The sequence below is a fragment of the Galeopterus variegatus genome, unplaced genomic scaffold, assembly GCF_000696425.1.
Source record: "Galeopterus variegatus unplaced genomic scaffold, G_variegatus-3.0.2 Scaffold3761, whole genome shotgun sequence".
Classification (NCBI taxonomy): Eukaryota; Metazoa; Chordata; class Mammalia; order Dermoptera; family Cynocephalidae; genus Galeopterus; species Galeopterus variegatus.
This window is the reverse complement of record NW_007729872.1, coordinates 2,102-29,059: the sequence shown is the minus strand read 5'-3', so window position 1 is coordinate 29,059 and position 26,958 is coordinate 2,102. Positions and strand designations below refer to the sequence as shown.

Genomic DNA, 26,958 nt, shown 5'->3' with positions numbered 1-26,958 from the left:
GAAGCATCTTGTGCAGAAACACTTAATGATAGTTCAATGTCTGATTAGTGTGAGCTCTGAAACCACGATAGCGACAAGGACCCAGAAATTCAGTCTCTTTCAGAAAATCATTTAAAGGTTTCCTTCTCAGAATTCAGATATCCAAATTAATGAGAGAGAGAGAGAGAGAGAGGGAGAGGGAGGGAGAAAGGGAGGGAGGGAGGGGGAGAGAGAGAGAAAGAGACTGACTATGGTGATAAAGAGCAATTCATTATTTTCAATAGAAACGTATTTCTACAAAACAAGTTACTTTCAAATATGGCAAAAGGTTACAGATAAAGGACGTCGTTCATGTGAAGAGCTCTTAACTGAATGCAGAGGTTGGACCATTCACTCTCCAGGGCTTTGCTCTCTTGTCACATGATCATCAACAACTGTGCCCTTGGACTTGGATGCTGGAGAACTTGCTGGTGACTACATTTGGTGGCAATACTGGGGGAGCTTAAGGCCTCAGTGTCACTCAGCTCCCAGGCATGATCAGGAATCCCGATGGGCCCCGCCCTGGCAGTGGAGGCAAAGGGGTGAGAGATGACGTGAGCAAAGCCTTGCCCTGCGGGGAGAGGTCGGTGCCAAGTGGCTTCTGTGCAGCTGATCACTGTGAGCACAGTGGCGCCTGAGCTACTTCTGAGGAAGCCAGGAGAAAATGTCACAACTTCCAATGTGGTGGGATGGGGTGAGAAGAAGGGCCTCAGGCCCTGCAGGAGAGGGACAGGAGGAAGCAAGCTGGCCAGCGGCCCAGTCCACGTTGTGAAGCCGGGTCCTATCTCAGAAGGGCTGACAGCAACAAGGCTTGGAAGGGACCCGGGGACCCAGGAAGCAGGCCTTCCAGATGAATAGCACCCATAGGAACAGAAAACAGGACACAATTTAAGGCATTGTTTGTTTACAGTAAAAGAATGCAAGGGACCCTTAACACAGGAGGAATCTGGGCTCTCACTCTGACCTTCCTCGGTGGACAAGACTATAACTTAAAGTTAAAGCAGGGCCTCAAAGCAAATGAAGTGTGTGATGTCACAAGCCTTGTGCCAAAATGCATGTTTCTCAAAGAGTTCACACTTGCTCACACACACATATGTATGGCACACATATGCAGAAGATGCTTCGGAGGTTGTACAAAATCTGAGGCAGCCCTGTGGGCGAGCAACCCCATACACTTGGGGTGTAAAAAGCCTGTTCCTTCTCTCAGGCCCCTCTCACAGGTGAACGCTGTCCACTCTTTGTGCAGTAGAAAGCACTGAGAACCCAACGTGGGCTGAATGCTCTCTGGTTGCAGAAGCAGCTGGTGGATGGACAAGGGCCCAGAGACGGAAAGCGGGGTGTATAGTTGGGGTCCAACCACCACCCCATGAGGTGGTGCTGTGGAATGAGTGTCATGAGAGTCGCTGGGGATGGACAGGTGGATCCCGCACCAGTGGAGCCCTCTGGGACTGTGAGGCCACAGGCTGTGTCCCCGGTGAGGCTGTGAGTCTCCCAGCACCCTGGCCCACAGCCTGTGCCCAGGACTGCTCTTTTCCATCAGGTCCAGTCCAGGCTCCCAGAAGCCTCTGAAGTCATGCCACATCCTGCAGACACTTACTCAAATGACATAAGGTTTGCAGGTACCTAGAAAAGAAAGTTCAGTCTCTTGTCAAAGTTCCAACCTCTTAGAAAAGGAACAAGGACTGGTCCCTAGGGGAAGGGACCAGGCCTTTCCCAGTCAGTCTGAGAATGAGCAGGACCATTGGGGAGAGGGCATGGCACTTGGTAAGTGATTGCTGTGTGCCAGGCACTGCTCTGAACACTTCATATGTATTGTGTCCTTGAGTCCTTACACCAACCCCATCAGGCATGCACTAGATTGTCCCCATTATAAAGACAATGAAACTGAGGCTTAGAGAAGCTAAGTACACAGTAAATAAGTGGCAAGGCTAAAACTCCAGAGCCCACACCCTCAACCACTATCCTCTGTTCAAAATAAAACTGCGCTTGGGGTGGGGAGAAGAATCCCACAAGAATGGGGCATAGGCCTCTGGAGGGGAAACCAGTGGGAGAGGCGTGTATCGTTAGGGGGTGGCAGGAATTGGCAAGTGGAAGCACAGGAGAAGGAGTAAGTTTGGTGATATGGGAAACCACAGTAGTGCCTTCAGGACAAGATCCTAGTCCCCTTTACTGGGGGACCCACCAGCCCCATGGTCAAGTGTTTCCCTCTACCTTGAGAGCTGCCAACAGGCTCCCAGCCCCAGACCTCCTCCCCCAGATTTGTTTAGGAGCAATTTCATCAACAATAAATGCATCTTGGTGTAAATTTGGTCAATATGATGAATTAGAAAAAAATGCATCTACAGGCACCAGGAGACGGTTATAAGAATGGTCACAACAGCATTGTTCACAATAGCAAAAAACAGGAAGTCATTCCTGGGATGATTGACAGAAGAACTGATTTTAAAAAATCAGAACAAATAAGTGAATGACAGCTACATGGGTTGACACAGACAAATCTTAGGAATACGCTGTGGGAGAAAAGCAAGTCACAGAATAAAATCTACGGTTATGGTTCTATTTATAAAAAAGTTTTAAAAATGCATCCCAGATAATACATGAAGGACTCAAATACATGTTCTTAAATTATAAAGCAATGGTAAACAGATAGATCAGGAGAGTGGTTATGGGCGGGGGTGGGAGGGAATTGACACAGACAAATCTTAGGAATACGCTGTGGGAGAAAAGCAAGTCACAGAATAAAATCTATGGTTATGGTTCTATTTATAAAAAAGTTTTAAAAATGCATCCCAGATAATACATGAAGGACTCAAATACATGTTCTAAAATTATAAAGCAATGGTAAACAGATAGATCAGGAGAGTGGTTATGGGCGGGGGTGGGAGGGAGGGAGACAGAATTCCGAAGAGGCACATGGGGGAGGGAAGGTGTTCCAAGGCTCTGAGAGGTTCTGCTGTAAGCTGGGTGGTGTCTACACAGGTTTGTTTTATTGCTGTTGTTTATATCTTACACATATGTTATAAATAAGGTTTAAGTGGATTCAGTGTTAGAAAAAACAATTTTAAGAATGCAATTCCACAAAATAGAAAGCCAGTCCCAGTCACAGAGATCCTCCCTGTGACTAGAAGTGCTTCTGTCACACCCTTCTGCACACGCCTTGCATTCCCTCACATGGACGTACTGTGATTGACTTAAACAGACCTGTGTTGTTGAACATTTAGGTTATTGCCAACCCTTTATTACATACAGCACAGAGTGGGAATATTTGGTTGAAAGTAAATTAGAAATAATGGGCCGGCCCGGTGGCGCACTGGAGAGTGCGCCGCTTGAGAGCGCGGTGGCGCTCCCGCCGAGTGTTCGGATCCCATGTGGAGACCGGTTCCCACTCACTGGCTGAGCGCGGTGCGGGCACAACACCGAGGGTTGCAAGCCCGTTACCGGTCAGTAAAAAAAGACAAAAAGGAAAAAAAAAAAAAAGAAAGTAAATTAGAAATAAAAAGGAAAAAAAGTAGAAAAAAAAATCCCCTCCCCTAGGTCTAAAAATTGGACAAAAACACTTACAAGTTGCAATTTACCTGGGACATGCCACTAGAGACCTCCCTCCATTTTACGGGAACCACTTTGAGGGGCCAAGAAGTCTGTGACCGTGCTGTGACCAGCACAACGAAGTCCCAATCCTCCCAGACCCAAATGCATAGCGTGAACTTGCCTTTGCCAAGGTCCCTCAGACCTCAGAGCTGCTGTCCGCAATGGGTGGCTTATTGTCTGTTCCCAGCTCCCCACCCTTCCTCCTGGAAACTACCATCATTGATTCCAGGCCCTGGTGCTCTCTCTCAGGCAGGCTGAGGAGAAGCATCCAGCTTGCCCGGCTCCCTCCTCTGGCTGATCCCTGGCGAACACACCAATGGACGCTGAGGGACAGGGAGTGGAAGCTCCAGCCTGCCTCCAGCCGGCACTGAGGCTGTGTAGCCATTACTCTCACAAGCCTGGACTGCACGCCTGTGCCTCTGGGCCTTCTGTTCAGCTGCAGGGGCTCCCAGGGAAGTGGAGGCAAGAGAGTTCAGGGGCATCAAGCATACAATTGGGAGTCAGACGGACTTGGGTTAGAGCCTAGCTCCACCGCTTACTAACTGCGGGGCCTTAAGCAAGCATCTGCCACTTCTGAGCCTCAGGATCCTCATCATAAAATGGAGACAGTAAGAGAACATACCTCACAGGGGTGTTGACAGGACTTGGCTAATTCCTGCTTGTGAAGCATTTCACATAATGCCAGGGGAAGGAGGGTGGCCGTGCTGGTGGTGGGGGATGGGGGGGACCATACCATGAGCCAGGCCCAGCAGCCCAGAGGAGGCCCACATTAGTACAAATCGCACTGGTTCATCCCCCACTCATCAGCAGCCTTGCCTGGCATGTGGCTGGCTCTCAGTAAGTTAGCTATTCCTATTATTTCCAAGGGTTGTGTGGTAGGGAGGCCCCTTAGTCAGTGTGGAGTATTTCTATGAAAACAATTTTGGGGGGGATGAGCTAAATAAGACGCTGGAGCCTGATCCTTGGCTGATATCACACCTGCCACCTTATTTCTGTGGCACTTCCTTGAGAGGGAAAGACACGGGAAGCAGAATCAAAGCTCTGGTCTGAAACTGGGCTTACTTCTAAGCTTACTTCTAAGGGGTGCATTGTCTCAAGGAAAAATGCTAATCAGAAAAGGGTGCCTGGGAGCATAACTAGTGGGCTCTGAGGGAAGAAGGGAGCCCTGTTTTCTAAAGACCCTTAGTTCCAAGGGTAAGAGGGTATTTCAGGTGACAAGCAGAATCTTGGTGACTTTACCTGAGGCCTGTTGCTTTTACATGCATCATCCAAATGCTTGTGCCACAGTATTGCATGAAATCGGGAACCAGTCTGAAACTTGTAAACATTGCCTGATGTGTAGAGAAAACATTGGTTAGAAGAGTGTCACATGGGAGGGTTGGCCTGTGACTGCCACAGGAAGAGAAATGTGAACATGGGCAAGAAACGGAGGAAGGCCAGGAGGAGCCCAAGACAAGGTGGAGCTGGCAGAAGAGGTAACCTCTTGGGCCGTATCTGTGGACCGGGGCTCTCAGCCTTTTTGGGGGTCATAGTGCCTCTGGCTGTCTGGTCAAGCCTGTGGACCCCTTCTCAGAGTAATGTTTTTAAATGTATAAAATAAAATACAAAGGAAATCAATAACACTAAAATGCAGTTATTAAACTACTAAAAAACAAATGAGTGATGTGATTCTATACATGGTTCTGTACTAATGCACTAATAACAAGAGCAAGAGGCAGGTCTGATACTGTAACTTTAAGGAGATGAGCATAAATATTCTGAGATATCTGCAACAGTATGTGATATGAAAGTATCTGTGATTTCTCTTGGAGATAACACCAAAGGTATTGCTAACATTTTTGTCATTTGATGGCTATACTCATAATGGAAGGAGTCAGAAGTCACTGAAAACAAATATGTAATTTTTTTCCCCATCCAAGTTCGCCATTTTTTTGAATTCCACTCATGGGCCCTGGCCACCCCTTGTGTCACATTTCCCTCTGCATGGGGATAATGCTTTCCTCTAGGCCAAAGCTCATGAGTGGCATGTGGTCCCCATGGCCATAAGATCTTTAAGTCAAGCTTGTGCAGGCATAGCCTTTATTTCCTAAAGAAACCACCACTAATCCAGGCCCAGACTGTCAAGGAAGAAAGTCAAGTGGTAACCAAGCTGAGGACACACTACTGCATGTGTAACACGCATGGGTTCAGTCACTCAGACACAGAGCAGAGAGCTTGGCAATCGATCTCCTCTCCATTCCTTGGGCTCCTTGAGGCTTTTGTATCCCTTTCATTCTTTGCTTCTCAGCTAAGAACATCTGCACCATCATCTGCATCACCTGGGAGCTTGTTACAAATGCACAATCTTGGTCTCCACCCCAAATCTATTGAATCCAAATCTGAATTTTAACAAGATCCCTAGGTGATTTGTGCATACATGAACCCTGCACTAGAACATTCCTGTTAAGGTATGAAGATGCTCAGGGACTTGACAGCCCCAGTAAGTTTGCCTGGTTAGATAGAATCCAAGACCCAGGCAATTTGGATTTTTTTGTCACATGATGTGGGTTACCAAGAAGACTAGCCATGGCCTGTTCTGATTATCAATGAAGATAGGGCTCCTGGACAGAATGGTGCCCAGAGCCTCTCCTTCTTCCCAGCCTGGTCGTGGGGGAAGGACAGAACCAGGGGAAACTGGGAGACAGCTGGAGAAGGTAAAATTTGAGCTTTTGGAAGTTAGAAGGGTTCTTTTCTGAGTTGGCTTTGGGCCTGGACATTGCCAGAGTCTTGTAGCACAGGCATGTCAGGGGATCCCTGAAATCTCCCAAGACCCTTCCAGCCACATGGCCTTGCCTCATCCAGCATTATATTATTTGTTCCAAGACCCTGAAGCTACAGCTCAGGGGGTGATGGGTCCCAGGGGCTGTAAGTAAGGCCACAAAAAGGATTCCTACAGCCACGTGCTGTGTATACTGCTCAATGGACATGTCACCATGATCTAAGCAGCTTTCCTGAGTAGTTAGGGGACCCTAAAGCAAAGGGAAAACAGCAGGCTCAAAAGCTCCTAACAACTTCAAAACACATACTTAGCAGAAGAGGAAACAGGGTGGAGAGAAGCTACAGACTCTGTTCCAGGCCTGCTGCCTACCTTTGTCAGGGTTATTCAGCTGGAAGATATCCGGGTGCTCGGGGTCGTCAGGCAGCTGCACCATCCAGCCCACGATGGAGACCTTTTTGCCAGGTGTGGATTTATACTGGCGGAGAGAAACAACACAGCCGGAGGCCCGGGCTCATGCCCTCCACTCCACAAGGGAAGCCGGCTTGAGCTGTCCCAGCCACTTCTCTCCCACTCTGCCACCCCCTGCAGTTCACAAAGGTCCCTTCCCCACTAGATAAAGTCCCAGTATGAGAGTCCTTTCATGGGACTTACGTGTTTTCTGTCTGTGCCCCGCAAGGACTTGGCTCCATAGTACAGGAGAGTGGATCCTGAGAGTATGACCCAATACCTGGTCCATGAGGACAGCTAAAGAGGAAAGGGAGTCAGAGTGAGGATGCCAGGGTGGTGGGGGTGGAGTCCACCCTGTTGCCTGATTATAGACCCAGCCACCCCCATCCAGGCTAGTGCAGGCCGCATCTCTTCCCTGGCCCTGCACCAGCCCTGGTCAATGCCAACACCACCTAGGACCAGGAGGAGGGGACACTTTTTTCCCCTCCTTCTCTTGCTCCTGTACTCAGAGAGTCTTTCTTTCTGTCACCTTATTTAAGGCAGTGCCAGGGCATAATACCTATGGATTCAGGCAACCTGGGCCCAAATGTCTTGGGAAAAAGCATTTTTAAAATACAGACATGCTACCCCATGGCCTAGAAGAACCTTACTGTCTGTGATGACTGCTCTGGATGAGATTGAATGGCAATGTTTCTGACACCTTTGTGGCCAGAAGTGGGCGAACCTGATGGGTCAAGCTGCAGGTGTGTTTCTGTTTCCCTAGGGAGGAATCTCCTGTTCGGGGAGCTCTGCTCCTTGGTTTAGGGAAAATCACTCCAGTGGGGCTTTTAGTTCTACAAGGGAGAAGCAAACACCCCATCCTGGAAGGAATAGGATTGTGCCTACAAGGAGCAGGCTGCTCTGCATCGCCATGCGCAGGTTCCTTCACACTGGGTGGAGTCACATCATCACCAAGGGGAAAGTGGTGGCTTTTAGACTCTTCACAGACTCCTACAGGTGTGTACAGCACACATGCATGTACATGTTGAACTGAAAAAGGTTTCATAAAACAGTACTTATCTTTACTAGTGTAAGGAACTCCAACACTTTCCATTCTATTCCATTCCACTCAAAAACACTGGTCATGACCCACTGAACTGTCATCACTCACTATTGAGTCAACCAGCTTTTGGGAAAACACTAGTTTAAAGAAACTGTCTTGCTCTGGCCTTGGAATGACTGGGGCCTGGACTCTGGGTAAGGGAGAGAGGCAGGCAGGTCTGTACAACAGGGCAGATATAGAGTCCTGTGGTGCAGTGTGCTTTGTGATACGCTGGGCCTAAGTGACAGAGAGTGGTCCAGAGCTGGGGTGGAGACTCTCCTCCTCAACCAAAAACCACCTGGCATTTGGAGACAGGAGGCTCCAAGAGCATCTTGAGGTGGAATCTGGGCAAGGGCCCTGGCATTTTCACAGTGGGTGTTGGTAGGAGGTGGCATCTCCAAGTGGCTCTGTCGGCAGTGGACAGGGCATGCAGGAACCATAGCAGGACAGGAAGGACAGAGCAGATGCTGCCTGGAGGTGCAGCTCACTGAAGAGTTTTCAGACAACTAGTCATGGATGCCCAGAAGTAACTGAGAGGCCTCTGCAAGGGGCTGAGGTCCTGCCATGTGGGGGTTGCAGAGCCAGTGACATCTGGGTCCAGCACCGGTGACCTGGGGCTGGTGGTGGAGTCTGAAAGGACTCCTGATTCCTTGTCCCTGTGCTTTTCCCTCATTCATTTGAGGATGCTGCTCTTCTTGCTCCCAGGGGTCTCCAGGCTTCCACTTGCCCCCATGACCACCCTCACGGCTCTGGCTTGTTGCAGCTCACTGGGTACTCTGCCACATGTGCAGCTTCCTAGAGGTAGGAATAGGCACTATTTTGTCCCAACTTACAGATGTGGAAACCGAGGCCCTTGCCACTTAGTGGCACAGCCAGGGCTGGAAACCTGCTTGGCTGGTCTCTGGACCCAGGCCCCTCACTCCTGCCCACACTGCCTTTGACGAATGTGTGTCTGCACTTACCGCGGGCTTTCGGCCTTCCTTAAGCAGGGTTTTCCTTCTCAGAGGCCCCTCCATGGTGGGCACTGCTGCTGAGCTCCCCAGAGTACAGATGCATGGGCCAGTGGGGCTGAGGGGAGACCACCAGTCAGACATCTCCCTGGAGGAGCTGGGCTCCACTGTGCCCCACTGCTCAGTCCATGACGCTCCCATAGGCCACAGGACTCAAAAGTGCTGGGGCAAGGCTGGGGGGGAGGGGGATCCAAGGCCACAGGAGAGCATGAAGGGCTCACCCACAGCTGAGAACTTCCACCTCCCTTAGCAGCACCCGCCCCCTATCCTGACAGACACCTCTGCTGGGGCTTCTCTTGGTTGCTCCCCAGGGCTTGCACCTGTGGTCTTCCTCCACATGTGAGGAACTTGGGGCCTGTGCAGCTCCAGCTTTAGCGGCCCCTCCTTCTTGGGAGGAGCCTTGAAGGAGTGAAGGAGCAGCCGAGGCAGTGGAGAGGTGCGGGTGGAATGGGAAGGAGGGATGGGAGCCCACACACCAGCATTCCCTGCATCTCTTCCTCCAGGCTCTTCTCTCACCCTCTCCCTTGGGATTCAGGCACCATCTACAGGTGAAGATGTCCAAGTACATGGCCAGCCCAGACCTCCTCCTGAGCTCAGTGTGCACAGGCTTCTGCTCACTGGATGCCCCACTGCACCTCACCAACCCGTACCTTCCTCCAAGCCTGCTCTTCCTCCCTGTCCTGGTGAATGGCACCACCACTTACCAGTTGCTTAGGCCAGAAACCTGGGTTTTTCTCCTCTCGCTTATGCCCTCACAACCTAATCAATCCCAAGGATGTGCTGATCCCAGGTCCTAAGTATATCTGACAGTCATCCCACTACCCCATCTTAGGCCACGAAGAATCTTCTTCTTCATTTTTTTTTTGATGATTAGCTGGTATAGGGATACAAACTCTTGACCTTGGTGTTCTCAGCACCACGATCTCCCAAATGAGCTTTGATCTACTTTTGAGTGGCTGCCTGATGCTCTCCCCTGGCCTCCCTGTGTCCACTCTTGCCTTCCTCCTGTGCCCCCCCATACCATGGCCAGGGTCATGCCACCCCTTCCCTCCCCCTCCATCAAACCACTCCCATGGTCCCCACTGCTTTTAAGGTGGGGGCCACCATCCTTACTCCTGCTGCATGCGGCCCAGCCTCATCTCATGCTGGCCCCTCTCTCCTCTTCTGGAACACTGCTTTCCCTCCACTCACAGAATCACCCTGCTCTTCCTGCCTCGGGGCCCACCAGCTATCTCTTTGGCTGGGAGTACACTCATTACTCCTACTTGTCCCCTTCAATTATTTGGCTAATTCCTATTAATTTTTCGAGACTGTTCTTCAGGGGAGCTTTCCCTGATCTCCCTACAGTGCTCAGCCCCTGCTCTCTGGGATAACCCGAGTGCCCTGTAGTACTTCATGGAAGCAGAGGCTGTGTCTGTCTTCTCTGGCAGCCTCGAGCACAGTGCTTGGCCAACAAGCACCCTAAAGCTATCTGTTGAATAAATGAACAGATGAAAAAATGAATACCTGTAGACACAGCTCCGGGTTCTGGGAGAATTCCGAATTGGAACCCGCCAGTTGGGCCCCAGCGTGGCATAGAGACGCCCCCTGCTTCAGAGGAAAAGGGTTGGATTTTAGCAACAGCTTGGAAAGACCAGGTACTCCTGGAGGAGGCCAAAGCATCTCAGACTGTATGGTCATTAGCTCAGGAAGCCCCGTAGAGCAATTTCCCTCCCTAACCCCTCCCCTGGCCTTCTCCATCATGCTGCAGGCACATCTGGGGCACACCTGGAGCTGCCAGGTCAGTGAACACAACATCCCTCAGAGCCTCCATCCAGGAAAGTCCTCAAGTCTCCAGGTAATTATTTTGTTAACTTTTAATTGAATGTTCAGCCTTTTCCAGCGTCAAGGCCATGATTAAAATGCAGGCACACCCACTTACCCCAGTGTGAGGCTGACATGTTTAATAGAAAACACCATAGAGCCCATGTAGTCCACAGTAGGTCCACATTAAAAGCGTGCATAGACAGAACTGTGGACCATCCTGCACATCGGGCATGGGGGCATGAGCAGCATCACCATTCACCAGGACACTCCTGAATTCCTGTGTTTGCTACATCCTTGAACCAGACAGTCTCCTCTGCTGGCTCCAGCCAGCCCCCCAGCACACTTGCTCTGTGACCTGCTCCAGCAACCGAGTCCATGCCCAGGATCTCTCCATGGGCTGCCTGTCCAGCTTTTCTGTCATCTCTACTCCCCAGCAGTGAGCCTTTCCAGCGGAGGGTGCAGCTTCCTGCTCAGCCTCTCTGGGGGGAGGTGCCATCTCTTTCCTTTCTTTTATCTGTTTCTGTCCAAAAAGACTGACTTCCTATAACCACTTGATGCTCCAGGCTTCTCCCCACCCTTGCAGCATGGTCTATCCCTTAACTATAGCTTTCCTTGACCTTTGGCCAGACAACAATGTAACCCACTTCATAAAGTCAGACAATGTCCAGACTTCTTTCCAAATACTCCCTGTACTCTAGGGTCAGTCCCAGGTTGCTGCATATTGCCCTGTGACACTAGACACCTGTGTGTGTGTGTGGGGGGGGTGACATCCTCACTCACTGCAGCATGCGCATCATACCATCACTGAGCCCGGGGGCCTCCTTCCTCCACCCAAGATGGAACTGTTCAGGCTGGTGGAAGTCTGATTGTCTTCTAGGATGGCTACTCCAGGACCCTTCTGTCCATCAGCTCCTCCTCTTTAGGTGATGACATGCACAGCATGTGCCTGGCCCTACGAGTGCCCTACAAGTCCTCTAGTGTAGTGGGTCTCATGATGGTCACAGGCTAACCCCACCCCCACCCCCACCATAAGCTGTGGCATAGGCGAGAGAAGCCCTGGTATGTTCAACTCCCAGCCCACTGGCTATTGTATCCCCCCTTCCATTCAGAAAGAGGGTTGCAGTGCAGTAAGTGAATGTGACACTGTACAGAGAAACCATGAATCGGCTCTAACTTACAAACAAGTGAAACATTCACAGACATCGGTACTTTCAGATACTGGGACCACTTGCTGAGCGCCTCCCAACTGAGTGCACCAGCACAGCAGGTCCTCCTGTGCTGGAGCAGTACAGTGGGGTTGGCAACAGGCTGCCCCCGGGGCTGCTCTTCTTCCCAGCCACAACCGGGGACTTGTCATGAGTAGGGTCTGACAATGAACTTGTCTGTGGTGACATCCTTGTGGCTTTGTCGGCTGCCCAGGGGACATCTCTTCCTCATCTAATCTAGACTCCCACTCTGAGCTGCCACCTCTGGAGTTGCAGGTGGAGCCTCCCTTCCCAGAGGTGGATCCTCTGGCCCTTCTCCTCCACGTTTCTTCTCATGAATCTTTTTTCCCTGTTACTCCAGGAAACTCCTCTGGAGTTGCAGGTGGAGCCTCCCTTCCCAGAGGTGGATCCTCTGGCCCTTCTCCTCCATGTTTCTTCTCATGAATCTTTTTTCCCTGTTACTCCAGGAAACTTGTGACGATTGTGGGCTGTCTGCAGTTACCAGCAGTTCCTCAAACAAGGCAAAGAAAGCCAGTGCTGCTACCTCTTTCCATCATTCTCCCCACTTTTGTGAGACAGTGCACGGCGGCATACTCCACAGATGCTTGGCAGAACTGACCCTGTTGATGGAGAGCTTGAAATAAACATCTTCCAACCAGTCTAACCTTGTAAGCAGTCTTTCCGCATGTCCTTAAAGGAGTGAGCAGCTCCAAAATGCAGTGGTCTCGTGGGGAGTGCAGGGACACTGTGGGTGACTGGGGTGGCTCACAGACAGACCATGGAGTCACTAGGTGGTGAGTGCTCATACGCACCAGGCCACTTGTTCAAGCACCATTTTTCTCCCCATAATGAGGAAACTGAGGCTCAGCAATGTAAAGCTACTTGACCAAGGCACGAGCCTTGTAAGCCAGGATTTGAACCAAGCCCAAGCGCTTCGCCACACCATGAGACAGACCTTCCAGGATGGAGGGAGAGACAGAGGTGTCAATGTGGTGGGGTACACCACAGGGACTGTGTCCACACTTGGAGCCACACTGTATGGGGGCTTCCTGGTATTCTACTTTCAGAAGCACCTCCACCTGTGGGTCTCCACATGCAGCTCACACTGACTGAGCTTTGTCAGTGTCTGTGAGACTGAAAGGCTATGAAATTCTTAGGCCTCAGGATCTCCTGGGATAGGGCCACCTCTCAGGTCCCCATGTCCCTTGGCTTCCCTGATGGAGTATTCTCCTGGTGGTTTGGCTGCCTGGAATTACGAGTAGCTGCCTCTTATCAACTGCTTACTATGTGCCAACTAAGTGCTTTCCCACATGAATCTGCCCAGCCTCCCCATGTCCCTTGGCTTCCCTGATGGAGTATTCTCCTGGTGGTTTGGCTGCCTGGAATTAAGAGTAGCTGCCTCTTATCAACTGCTTACTATGTGCCAACTAAGTGCTTTCCCACATGAATCTGCCCAGCTCCAAGAAAGGGACACTGTTCTTACATCCTGTTTTAGATGAAGAAACTGAGGTTCAAGGAAGTGAAGCCACTTTTTCCACCCCATTGGCGTGTCACTGGACATGGAGATGCAAGGGCTGACAAAGGGAGGCTTGCTCCCCCCGTGGGCTGAGGGGCTGTGCTGGTGTAGCTGCTTGAGGCCGTGGGAGTCAGAGCCTAATCTCCCTGGAGTCGAGGGAGCGACCCCAGGCCTTAAAGGGCAGCATAATGGTGACTCTTCTGGTCAGCCTTTAGGAGAACAGAGTCAGGGTGGTGGCGGCCAGCCTTCCCTCCCACCTGAGTCCCTGCAGAGCTGGCGGAGGGTTGTGATGGGTGGGGCAACTCTGGCTGGTTTGGCAGGTAACAGCACAGAGGAGCCAGTGTCTTTACCCACAGGAACCTGCTTTGAGAAGATGTGTTATTTGAATGTTACAAGCGAGAAAATGCAAAATGAACAGTGGTGGTATCTGGTGAACCCCAGAAATCATGGGATTTCTCTGACTGACATGGGGACTCCCACTGTGGAAACACCTTTCCCAACATCTTTCTGAGGAAATGTGGCTGAATGCAATGTGTCCTATGAAGGCCATTTGTTTGTCCCCTCCCAGGAATGAACCTTGGGGAGGGAAGAAGGGCTGTAGCAGGCAAGTGAGGCCTACCCAGATCAGCAGCTCATGGGAAATTTGGTCTGAGGAAGACATAGAGCAGCAACCAGATAGAACACCTCAGTTCCACAGTGTGAAAGAGGATGGTAATAATAGTGACGATGATGATGCTGCTGGCGGGATGATGGTGATGACGGCGATGATGATACGATGGGATGATGGGGTGATGGGGTGATGATGATGATAATGATGGTGATGACGACAATGACGGGATGACAGTGATGATGCTATGATGGGATGATGATGGGCTGATGGTGATGATGATGATGGGATGACGATGATGATGATGCTGGTGGTGCTGATGAGATGATGGGTGCCAGGCAGTATGCTTAGCAGGCTTCATTTAGTATCTCATTTAATCATACAATATCGTGAGGTAGGCACGATTATTATCTCTGCCTTATAGATAAGAAATCTGAGGCTTGGAGAGGTGGGGTCAGTTGCCCAAGGTCACAACACTAAAAGAGGAAGAGTAGGTGGTGCTGTTGAGGTAGAAGCAGCTTGGACCAACAGCATCATGAGCATTCAGACTATCCAAGGCAGGTCTGAAAGACCATCTCTGCCTTCATTGTTTTCTAGATACACATTAGGTTGTAGGCATCTTGGGAGTTCAATTTCATAAAGCTCTGAGTCCCCATTGCTGGTCTAGGAGGTTGGGGGGCAGAGAGGTCTTGGATAATAATTATGTTGAGGCCTCAGTAATCTTGATCTTAGCAGAAGTAGGGTTCTCCCACCCCCATACTTCTGTCTCAAGTACACAGAGGCCCGGGCAGTAGTGCACCTGGGGAAGGGTCTAGGTGATGCTGCAATGTTAATCTGTACCAACAAACCCTTGATGGGTGGCCAGTCCCATTAAGCCATGGCTTGTCCTGGCCACTTCCTGATGATTCACCTTCATCTGTAGGCAGGAATCTGCCACTCTGAATTCTGCTAACAGTACTTTTTGAAGAAACTTTGCTCTCTGTGAGTCACCCACCCTTCTCTGGGCAATGTCCCTGATTCACTAAGTGGGTCCCTAGGAACCATGTTTGTACTTCTGAGTAGACAGGACATGAGATCCACATCAAGTTGACCAGATTTTCTCTCCTGGCAATTAGGAACCAGATGTGAGAGACCGAAAGTCAGGCTCAGTGGCTGGATGAAACCATCACATGTAAACTTGGAAGCTGTGAGGTATTCATCTTCCTGTCTATACACTGGGAAGTCCTGAAATCAGGGGTGCAGAGACAGAGGGGAGTGTAGCAGACATGGAGAGAGAAGGCTAGACACGAGATAGGAGAGTCCTGCCCATTTTCTAGGTGCTGACTCTGAGGAGTTGTAAGTATTCAACAGAGAAGCTGTGGGCAGAGATTTCTCAGCTACCCATGAAGCAACAGCAGCAGCCAGGTGGCGGGGCCCAGCTGTATCTGCCGGCATCTGAGAACAGGGTCAAGAAAAGGCCTTGGGACCTAGAGGCTCCAGGATCTTTGCCCATCCTCCTCTCTCACAGGAGTCTGCTAGGTAGAGTCTCACTGGCCAGACTTTAGTGTTTGGAGCTAAGGGAGTGAGGCAAGAGATCACATCTTTGGGGGAAACGAAAAGGCCTTGGGACCTAGAGGCTCCAGGATCTTTGCCCATCCTCCTCTCTCACAGGAGTCAGCTAGGTAGAGTCTCACTGGCCAGACTTTAGTGTTTGGAGCTAAGGGAGTGAGGCAAGAGATCACATCTTTGGGGGAAATCAAAGTCAGAAGCTTGGCAAATGGTCTTAACTGGGATGACACCCAAAGGGCCTGGGCAGAGCAGCTGAATTCAGGTACAAGACAGCAGGAGGGACCTGAGTAAACCAGACCTATGGGAGGGCAGGTGAGGGGCGTGAGCCCAGGTCCTGGGCATCAGCCACAGTTGGGGTCAGGTGGCCAGGGGCTCTGTGAGAGTCACTCTGAGAATGGCCACTTACAGGCTTGTGGTGCAGCCAAGAGGACCCCTCCTTGGCCTATTGCTCCCCAAATACTGCAGAGTTTGGGGCTTGAGAGGCATCCATGTGCCCTGGCAAACCTGGGGCATCTACCAGAGTCCTCTGATTTTCTCAAGGATGGAAATAATTGTCTTTAAAAACTGTTCTGGAGGTAGTGGGCTTGGTATTCTGTTACCATGACTCTACTTCCTGCTGTCTAAGGACATTGGAGACAATTCCTCCAGCTAAAATGAACAAGCAAATCCCACAGAGGCCAGAAATTGCATCACCCAACCTCCTTGACACTCTATAGCACCCTCAGGGCCAAGTGTCCGCAGCAGCCTCTCAGGGGGGTCCTCCCCACAGTTCAGTGTCATCCTAGAGGCCAACAGTGGCTGGTGGAAACGTGCCTTCATTCCCCTCCATCCATCCCATGACTGAACTGCCACTTGGGGAATTTTTCTTTCCCTACCCCGCCTTAGATCCCTGGGTTACTTTCTTGCTGGTAAGTGGTACCTATTGAGGGAAACTCATAAAACTCTAAATCGGCTGTTGAGATGCAGCAGCTCCACTAGGTGCTAGGTGTTTGCAGTGCACATCCTCACGGCAGGGCTGACAAGCTGAGGCTCAAAGAGGCTGAGAAGGGTGCTCAAGGGACTGGGAGAGTAAGAGGTCCTGACTCCAGGCCTCTGCAGAACTGCTGGCATGTCTTTTGCTGTGGAGGTCCTTAAGAACCTGAGAGAACAGGACATGCCATGGAGCCCCTCTCTCTGGCATGAGATTCTTAAGAGACACTGAGCGTTCCTGGGCCACCTCTCCCGTCCTGGCACATGATTCAGAGCGCACAGCCTCCTCAGGCCCCAGGACCCCCCTTAAGGGCTCATGATGGTCCTATTCGCCAAATGTCCTTGGGCCTCTGCTCAACCGTCACTTCCTCCAGAAGCCATCCCGAACTTGATGCAGGTCACCTGCTGGACACTCCTGCCGCATCCTGCATTTCCTCATGACCCTCTGTGGACCCTGTGAGCTCTGACTGGTTCCCTACTGTGTCCCACCCCTCCAGGGAAGGCAGAGGAACATGCTCTGCTTCACAGAGTGCTGGGCACAGTCCCCTCCCTTTCTCTTCTCCCTCCCTCTAGGGGGGTTTCCTCTGACTGCTGGGCCCTCCAAGGACCCCGCTGCTCCCTAGTCTTCCCACCCCTGTATTCTGGTCTGGCTCTCACATGAGAAGGCCCTTCCATGGCCTGCTGATGTCAGACTAGGGAAGACTGACAGCTGGGTGTGTTGGAATGAGCTTTGTGACACACTTTCTTATTTCATGTCTTAAAAACTGATCAGTAATCATTTCTGATTACATCTTTTTTAAAAAAGTTAAGTGTTAATTGCTTTTCTGGGTAGAAAAGAAACATTTACCCATTGTGGAAAACTTGGAGAATACAGGGAAAAAACCCCACAAAACCCACTTGATAACCCTAAACCCAGAGGTAATCAAGCTGAGTGATATTGTATATTTCCATACATACATATGTGTTCACCTTTACAACCCATTTTGTTCCTCTTTTAAAAAAATTAAAAACCTCATTTAAAATATTTTAACTCTTAGGCTGATATTCTTATTTTCACCTTAGTGCTGACACTTGTTTTCCAAAGTAGGCATAAGAAAGCACCTGTTACCTCCTGACTAAAGTGCTCTTCCCCCCTTGCTTCTGAGGAGCCTGTGGCTTGCTGGAGACCACCCGGCACAAGCCCAGTCCCCACTTTCCACCTAAGTGAGCACTTGCTGACAGTGCCTTCCAGGGCCGCTTTGCTCCTGGGGAAGCAGAGTGTGTTGCGGGCTCTCCTCCACCTCTGTCCCCACACTCCGGGGCACTGAGTGAGGAAGGAAAGCGTCAGGTCAGGGACGTTAGGTGGAGCAGGCCCACCCTTGCCCACGGCTTTCTGGTGCTTGATGGCCCTGGCCCAGGACTGCCGCCCTGTCCTTATTCTGGGCCCTGAGGATAGGCAAGGGTCTTTAGGGCTGCCTGGGAGCTGAGAAATGACCAACGAACACCTCTCTGGGCCGGGCTGCCCTCGCCAGCCCCACAGGCCCCGTGACCTTGCTGGGGCTGACGTGGATGAAGGGACAGGAGGACAAAGAGCAGCAGCAGGAGGTCCTCTTTGCTCCCTGCCTTCACTCCACAGTCCCAACAAGAACAGTGGTTGGTGCCTGTGACTACCCCCCACCTAACCTGGCCTGTCCTCATAGGGAACTGCATGGTGGGTCCATGGGGTGCAGTGGGCACCAGTGTGGCACTCTTTAAGGCTGGCCACCTTGGGGACACACTGGGCCCATGTAGCCTGAACTCTGGCTGCCACCCAGGGACCACCTTTGGGCTAAGACGTCCATGTGTGTAACTCCGGGAAGGCAAACTCACAAGACAGGGCCAAATGATCCCACCCTTGGCCGGACAACAGAAACCTTCCTGTCTGCTTGTTCACACTGGCGTCAGTGGAGCTTAAGAGGTGCCCTCAAACCAGCGGAGGTATGTGTGGTGTGGGATCACTGGCCAGGGTCTCCCTGCCCTTCATCCTGGTATTGGCTCCATTTCTCATCCTGGCCTGGGCCGAGCTACTTACCAGGGTTGGGGCTGGTGGGCGAGTCAGATGTCAATAGGGACATCTTCCAAAGCAGCTGGCCTCCTGCTCCCCTCAGCAAGGAGGGGCTGGGCCAGGCGCTAGGTCCTGAGAGCATGAGAGACAGGACATCCCCCCTGCAGGGCTGTTCGAAGGCTGCTGGAATCAGGGTTGAGCATCTGCACAGATGGGCCAGCATGAGACCAGTGCTCATGGGAGACCCCACCCAAAAAGTGTCTACCATAGATGTTCCGGTGGATAGTGACCTAAATGCCACAAAATGCTGCAGCTTACAGCGCTCGTGACTGAGCTGTGTACAACACCACCTTCCTGGGGCAAGGCCTTCTCTCTCACCATCTGCCTTCCTGGTAGCCCATCTCAGTCCTGGGCACTTAGCAGGAACCATATCTGCTACACCCTCAGAAACTAGCATAGAGTCTGGCAGGGAGCGGTTGTCAATAAGCAGCTATGGAATGAATAAATGAACACATGGGTGAATGAAGGGATGAACGAGTGAAAGAAGGAACAGATGAACAAATAGGTGCAGGTTTGGTTGCTATTCAGGATCTTGGCACTGTGCCCAAGTTTCACGTGTGATGTTGTCTCACTGGCCTGTAGCCAGGGAACATGCTGGCTTGCCTATAAGCCCCCCTCCTTGGATGTCCCCAAGAGTCCCCTGAATGGTGCTGAGAGTTCTGCAGTCTGCCCCTTGTGCCATTCTGGTACTCCTCCCCCCTGGTGGGGTGGCTCCCAGAGCAAGAGCAGCTGGGCCCATTTGCCTGAGCAACCCAAATTGGAAAAGGGCAAATGTCCCTCCAGGAGTCCTGGGGTGGGGGCAGACAGACTCTGAGAGCTCATGGCATCATTACTCCCCCTGCCAGCCCTCCATGTTGGGTTTCACAGACAGAATGACTGAGCGACATCAGGCCAGCGTCTGGCCGAGGTGTGGGGCAGCAATGAAGAGGTGGGCTCAGTGGTCAGGACGTGAATTTGGGTCAGCTCTGCCCATGCCAAATGAGTGTGAAACAGGCAAGTGACATCGCCTCTCTGAGCCTTGCTTTCCACATGTGTAAGACGGGGACAGTCTGAACAGCTACTGGGTAGGACTGCAAAGGATTCAGTGAGTCCAGGCACGTAAAGCACCAAGACAGTGCCTGGCACACATGCAATGCTCAACAAGGACCACTAATCATCAGACAGTACCTCTACCCTGTGAGGAGCTGCTAGGCAGGATCCACCTCTTCTCTGATCATTTTACGATTATGGTGACTGAGAAGACAGGTGTGTATGTGTGTGAGCGTGTGTGCATGCACATGTGTGAGTGTATGTGTTGTGAGAGTGTATGTACATGCATTCATGTGTATGTGCATGTGTGTGTACATGTCCACATAAGTATGAAGGCGTATGTGAGTGCACCTGTGAGAGTGCGCATGTGTATGTGTAAAACTGTACATGCATAAGTGTGAGAGTGTTGAGTGTTTAGTGTGTGCATATGTACATGTGAGTGTGTTATTGTGTATGTGCATGTGTACATGTGGGTGCATGTAACTGTGAGGGAGTATGCATGTGTGTGTGTGAGAGTGTATAAACAAGTGTGTACATGATAGTTTGTAACTGCGTGTACATGTGTGCATGTAAGAGAGTAACTGTGAGTATGCATGTGTGTGAGTGCATAAACAAGTGTGTACATGATAGTGTGTAACTGTGTGTACATGTGTGCATGTAAGAGAGTGTGAGTATGCATGTGTGTGTGTGAGAGTGTATAAACAAGTGTGTACATGATAGTGTGTAACTGCGAGTACATGTGTGCATGTAAGAGAGTAACTGTGAGTATGCATGTGTGTTTAACTTAGTGCATGTGTATGTGAGAGCGTGCGTAACTGAGTGTGTGTACCACGAGAGTGTATGTAACTGTGAGTGTGTATGTGTGTGTATGTGTGACTGTGTGTGTACACATGTTTGCATGTACAGGCCCCTGGACGCTGGTGGAGGGCCACCCTGAAGGACAGTGCAAACCTGCCTTTCCCGAACATTCTGTGTGCCTGGATTTCCCCTGCCTCCCCTAGGATCTTGAGTCATCACGATGCCTGTCATCTCTGGCAGCCAGGGCTGTGGGAGCACCCCATTCATGACATTCCCTGTCTTCGTAGAGCCCACTGGCACATGAAAGCATCAGTACGTGGAGTACGTGTGATGGGTAGGTCCTGAGTGGGAGGCCTCATGCCCACGGCAGACAGGCTCACTGCAGGGAGGCAAATCCTGGGCTGAGGGGTCCATAAGGGTGTGTGGCAGCTGTAGCTCTTCCCTGGCAGTGTCTAGCAGGGTGGTGGTCAATGGACGCCCAAGGCCTGAGATCATGTGGGTGCAACACTCTCGGGCCCCACCAGGCGGAGCCACACGCCCATCTCAAGACTGGGCCAAGTCTCTGGCTTCCAATTTCACCCAGGCCTCCTCTTGCAGCTTAGCTGGAGGGAGAGCACTCCTGGGCTGGCTCCAGACCAGATGAGGAGTGGGCTGCTCAGAGCACGGGGGCTAGCACCCCCCACACCCATCCTGCTCTTCCACCCTCCCTCCTGGTTGGCCCTGCACCGGCCACAGAGCAGCCTGACTGAGGCCAAGTTATTGGGGTGGGTGGGGCAGGGCCATGCCTACCCAGAGCCTGACTTCAGCTCCCTAGGCCCTGAGCACCTCCCCTGGGAGGGAGGCTGCGCTGAGGCCACACTCACCTTTCCAGCCCTGAAGACATCTCTTCACTAAACTCTGAGCTCTCACTACTGCCTGGAAAAGGAACACAGATCAATGAGCACGGTGGTCTCACAGAAGAGGGGCCTGTTCTCTTGGGTCACCATGTCCAGGCCCCTAAGCTCACAGAAGTGCCAGAGAAATAGCTTCTTGACTCTGTGGGTGTCAATGTGAGTCGACGTTTTGCTGTTGCTCTTTCTGACTCTGGGAGGGTCAAGAGAACCACCCCATCCCACCGTTCCCTGGCGGGGCCACCACTCCCTTCCCGCTATCCCCAAGGGCTACAGCTGCTTGCCCACTGGCCTACTGGGATCTGGGTCCTCAGGCCTTTGTTGGACCTGGATGGGCCCCCCACAGCCTCCCTTCTGGCCCAAGTGAAGCCAAGGCTAGAACAGGCCTCACCTGTTGGGGAAGGATACCAAACGAGCACTTTTTACCCCAAGGCTCACAGCTTGACTACTCACTGGTCACAGAGCAGCTGCCAGCCTTCGACAGACACCTTAAGGGAGGGCCCCTTCAGACCCCTAGCCAGGGGATTCAGGGGCTGCGCCCCACTGCTTTGCCCTCTCTTCCTCCCTCAGGCCTGCCCCTCCCCCAAAGCCACTCCAAGGAGAGATTTTCTCCTGTCATTGGAGCATCAGGTGCGATGCTTCATACCCTCCCCCAGAGCTTGCAGGCTCTGAGCTTCAGTGTTGCTTGCCAGCAAGAGCACTAAGTCCCCTTGGAATTGGCCTGAGAAAGGCCCTCGTTACAGGGTGGGGAGGACCAGTCTGGCTGCAAACAGGGCACGTGTGCACATAGCCACTTACTCTGGGCTTTTAGCCCCAAATGGATGGACACTCTGAGACCCTGACTAGAGGGCCGGACCAAGCAGCCTTGTGACTTCCCACCTGGACACTGGACAGCACTGCATCTGACTCGGTTTTCTGCTTCGGAACAGCGAGGCCTGGACACAGGCACAGCTCAGAAAGTTTCCTGGATGTCACACAGCTGCTCTGCTGCCCAGCTGAGTGCTCTTGGGCCAGCACTTCCCAGAGGACATCCTTAGAACCCAGGTCCTGTTGGACACTCCAAGGGAAAAGGTTCCATGACCAAAGAACGTGGGAACCTGCAGACTCTGATGCCTTCTTGGGGGATTCATAACCACCCATCTGCATATCGAAGTCTCAGAAGAAACCTGCTCACCTTGTTTAACCCAGCCTTCCCCCAACATCCGGAACCCAGACCTCTTCTTCCAAGGCACACCTATGAGCCATGATGTGCTGTCCTAAGCTGTTGTATAGCCCTGACTGGGTCCAAGCAGGATGGATGGCCTCTTCTGGGGACAGAGGCAGACAGGAACTTGCTTGTCATAGACTTCTGGGGTGGGAGGCAGCTGCCCTCCTGGACACGGACTCTGAGACTGGTCTAATGTCATGGGGACGTGTGATGTGAGATTCCAGTCTGTTATTCCTATTTCCCGCCTCCCCCTCCCCACTCCCCCATGCTCCTGGGCCCTCTGCCCTATAATCCTCACCACATCAGACTCCCAGCTTAGCAACTGCCTACCCCACCACCAACCCTGGGAGGACTCCCTGTTATGGTAAGTGAACACAGATACACAGACCACAGAAGCACAGACACACTGAAAGGCAACAGCCACTAGAGTGCCCTGGGATGACAGCAGTAATGATAGGGTGGTGCCCACCTGCCCTTAGCTGATCTGTGCACTGCAGACGACAGATCTGTGACCAGAGGTCAACATTAGCCTCAGCCCTAACATCAACTACCCCCCCATCCAGCCTCAGCAGCACAGTTTCTGTCCCTTCTATTGACATAAGCACCATTTCTGGCTGATGCTCAGTTGAGCAATTTCACTCCTGAAGACCAATTTTTCATCCTCCCTACTTCTTGTTTCTCAGTGTGAAGAGAAGGACACAAGTGAGAGCCTGGTGGCCCACCCAGCTGCCATCCCCAGGCAACTTTCTGGGCTTTGCTCTGCAGGGCCCTGGGTCTTGTGGCTCCCCCAGGGACAGAAGCCCTACTATGGCAGCAGCTTGGCTGTGGAAGTTGTCAACCACTGACAGCTGGTCTCAAGCACATGTTCAGCGGTTTCTCCCACCTTCCTGCCACACTTGGAGGCTACCAACAGGATGAGGACAAAGCAGGCTCTTCATAAAGCCCGTGGAGCTGGGAAATGAAGGCTTCCCTGGCTCTGGGCAAATCCTGCAGGGAGCCACCTCTGCAGGAGGGTGAGGGGTGAGTGACAGTGCAACTGGGCATGGCATAGTGACACAAAGACAGACAGGGATCACACACTGGGCCTGTGGCCCCCCCGCCTGTCTGTGTAGGCCAGAGACGCTTACCTAGGGAGAGTCCGTTGGTGACAGCACAGGAGGAGGTGAGGGTGAGACCCCTGCGGGGACTGCGGGACTCTAGGACACTGTCGTCCAGGAGATGCCTCGCTTTCTCCGATGGGAATGTTGCACTCTTACTCTCAACTACACTCAACTGACACATCATACTGGAAATGGAAAGGAAGAAAGAAGGCAAAGCTCCATATCTACGGAGTAGCAGCACTTAACACCTGCCCCGGGGTCCTGAGCAGACGGCGCGGCTTCAGGAGAAAGGCCTCCACCCAGAGCCATGGCATAGTCCAGGCTCTGCCTCTCTCATGGCATGACCTTGAGCAAGTCACATCCTTCTTCTGAGCCTCAGTTTCTCTATCTGTCAAGTGGGGACTAACAAGACTAGCCCTGCCTATCTCCCATGATGATCACGAGGCTCAGGTGGGCAGACAGTGTGTGTGAGTGATGAGGCTGCACAAACGAGAGGCAATGGGCCATGGCCAGCATGTCTGCTTCCGGAGTGACACACACCTGGGCCAGATCCTTGCTCCAACACTTCCTCACCATTGCAAGGGACTTCATCTTGTTGAATCTCGTTGGACTCATTCTTAAAAGGTGTATAATAATAGCACTTCCCTCAGAGGCCTGCATGGGGACTCAATGAGATAATGCTTGACAGGCATGTGGCAGAGTACCTAGCACAGAGGAGGCACTGAACACTCAGAGAGCAACTCTCTTCTCCAGCCTGTGAGCTCCTCCAGGGCCAGCCTGGGCTGGGCTGAGGCTTGTGCCTTAGTAGTGGAAGGAAGGAAACAAGCAAGGAAGGAAGAAAGGAAGAGAGGGAGGAGGAAATATGGGAAGAAGGAAGGAAGGAAAAGAGGAAGAAAGGAAAAAAGGAAGAAAGGAAGGAGGGAGGGAGGAAAGGAAGGAGGGAGGAAAGGAGGGAGGAAGGAAAGATGGGAGGAGGAAAGATGGGAAGGAGGAGGAAGGTAGGAAGGGAAGGAAGGAGAGAGGGATAGATGGACTCATCTATTCAGGAGCATGTGCCCAACACCTGGGGAAAGGGCCATGGCTGCCCCCAGCCTTGCTGAGGAGCCATGCATGTCCCCTAGCCATGAGCCCCACAGGGCTGGGGAGCCAACAGGTTCACTGCTCTGCAGGCTGACTCCATGAGACACCTGACACTGCCCTGGATGACAGTCAATGGTGTCCACCGGACTCTAGGATTCTCTGTGAGTCACTAACTGATCTTTAGCAAATTTTCTGGAATCCACTGTTGCTTCCCTGATCTTCCCTACATCCTTCCTCCATTAGCTACTGAGCCTGTGACACTGTCACAGTCAGTGGCATGTGGACTATGCTGCTGCAGCCACCCCTCAGCTCTTCTGAGCCCCGGCCAGCCTATGCAGAGCAGGGCAGCCTCTGGAGAGCGCACCAGCCAAGAGGTACCATCAGTAACTCCCAGAACGGGCGGTCGGGGAAGGGACTGACTGGCTGGCAAGTAATTCCCAGCATTCTTTTGCCCACACCCCATGCGTGGCCCAGTCTGAAGCCCTGGGGGAGGGCTTGCTCAGTCACCCACTTGTTGCCCAGGCTGTGGCTTTTCCTGTGTCTGGGGACTGGAGGTGTGGGGAGGCTGCCAGCAACAGATGCATCAGGACAGGTGGGTCTCCGGCTGAACCTTGTAGAACTGGAGCCAGCAGAGGGGCCTGTGAACAGAGCAGAGAGAGCACGATGAGGGGGTTATGGTGGTGGGGGTGGGGGCTGTGAAGGCTGGGTCAAGGTTTGCGGGAAGCCACCTGTCCCGGCTGTCACAGGTGGAGCAGGTTCATACAAGCCCCCCCACCCCCTGTAGCTTCCTGTTCATTAGATACTGACTCCTCCCTCCCAACATAATTAACTCCCAAGGCTGAAAACCAACTGTCAGGACAGCCAGTGTCCTGCTATGCACAGTGCCCTTTGACTGGGTAGCCCCACTGGCTAATACAGAGCCGAAGGAAGAGTGCCATGTGTGGACGTGGGGATCAGCAATCTGGCCCCATTTCCCCAAGGCATGACTTCTATGAGGCCACCCAGCTGGTGAGTGACAAAGTTGAGACTTTAATGTATGTCCTCTGACTCCAAGCCCATGCCCTAACCCCTGAGCCCTTATACAGCCACTTTCTGTTCTCTACCCACTTATTCAGCAAAAAGGGACTCAGCACAGCAGGACAGACAAGGTTCAGACCCCAGGTCTGGGATCTATCTGGGGGACCTTGGACAGGTTACTTAATTTACTCCTCGAGCCTCTCATCTTGAGTTTCCTCATCTGAAAAATGGGAAAGATTCGATTCGCCTTGCAGGTGGTTGGGGGGGGGGTTGGTGAGGTAGCTTACGTAGACTTTCCAGTTAGCACTCATACTTATTTTATTATGGTAACTATTACCATGTCCTTCTCAATCCAGTTACGGGACCAAAAGGAGGTCATCAGAGTTGAGGAGTTGGGAGTCACAAACCCCAATGAGCACAATACGCAGAGGCTGAGGCAGAACCCTTCATGCTGGCCACGTCCTCAGCTATGTTTTGAGGAATGCAGCCCTGACCACTTTTGCACGCTTTAGTTTTTGTGTCTTGGGAAGGGAGGTCTTTGAGGAAGGTGACCCCAGATGCTAGCCTTGTCCTAGCTATCAGGGCCAGACACTGGTGGCGGGGGCCAGGGCTTTCCCAGAGGGGCTTTGCCAGTGTCTGCAGAACACATGAAAAGCAGAGCAAATCAAGGGGCTGCTGCCTGGCCATGCTGGGGAACTTTCCCTGGGATCTGTAAAGCCCGAGGCCCAGCCAGAGACCCATATCTCCACCACAAGATCCTACAGGTACACAAGTGGCATAAGGGTCTCCATGTCCTCCAGCCTGCTTGTGTCATACTTATTTTAACATCCAAAATAGTGGCCCCCATTCTCAGCCTGTAGACTGTGGGCAGTCTACCCTGCTCCTGGCATTTCAGAAGACTCACGAGGCAGATAGCTTACACTGTCTCTGGTTCTGAATTCTGCTGCTGGCTGAGATCTCACTTCTCGCTAGTTGTTTCACCTCCCCTTCTCTCTCCACACCCCACTGGGCACAGCACCTTCTCCTTCGTCTTCCAGGGTCCCACCGCCAATCCCTTTATTAGGCTTTGGCCAGCTTTTTCATTGTTCCCAACAACTGTTCCTGAACATCACCTCTCTCCTTAGCCCCCTGCCCAACCCCTAACTCCCCGCCCTTTCAAACAACACCACTCTCTACTTCAGGGAGAAAACTGGTTGTCAGA

General features: G+C 52.0%; 1 protein-coding gene across 1 annotated transcript; it reads right to left on the bottom strand.

The window, feature by feature from the left end:
• Positions 1–228: 228 nt before the first annotated feature.
• Positions 229–25,378, bottom strand: LOC103601502 (ras-specific guanine nucleotide-releasing factor RalGPS1-like; the record flags this gene model as incomplete). Its single annotated transcript, XM_008585925.1, has 9 exons — positions 229–1,641; positions 4,846–4,937; positions 6,734–6,839; positions 7,016–7,108; positions 8,855–8,960; positions 10,409–10,492; positions 21,327–21,378; positions 23,688–23,845; positions 25,252–25,378. Coding segments are annotated over 9 exons (848 nt in total), but the record flags the coding sequence as incomplete, so codon positions are not given.
• Positions 25,379–26,958: the final 1,580 nt, after the last annotated feature.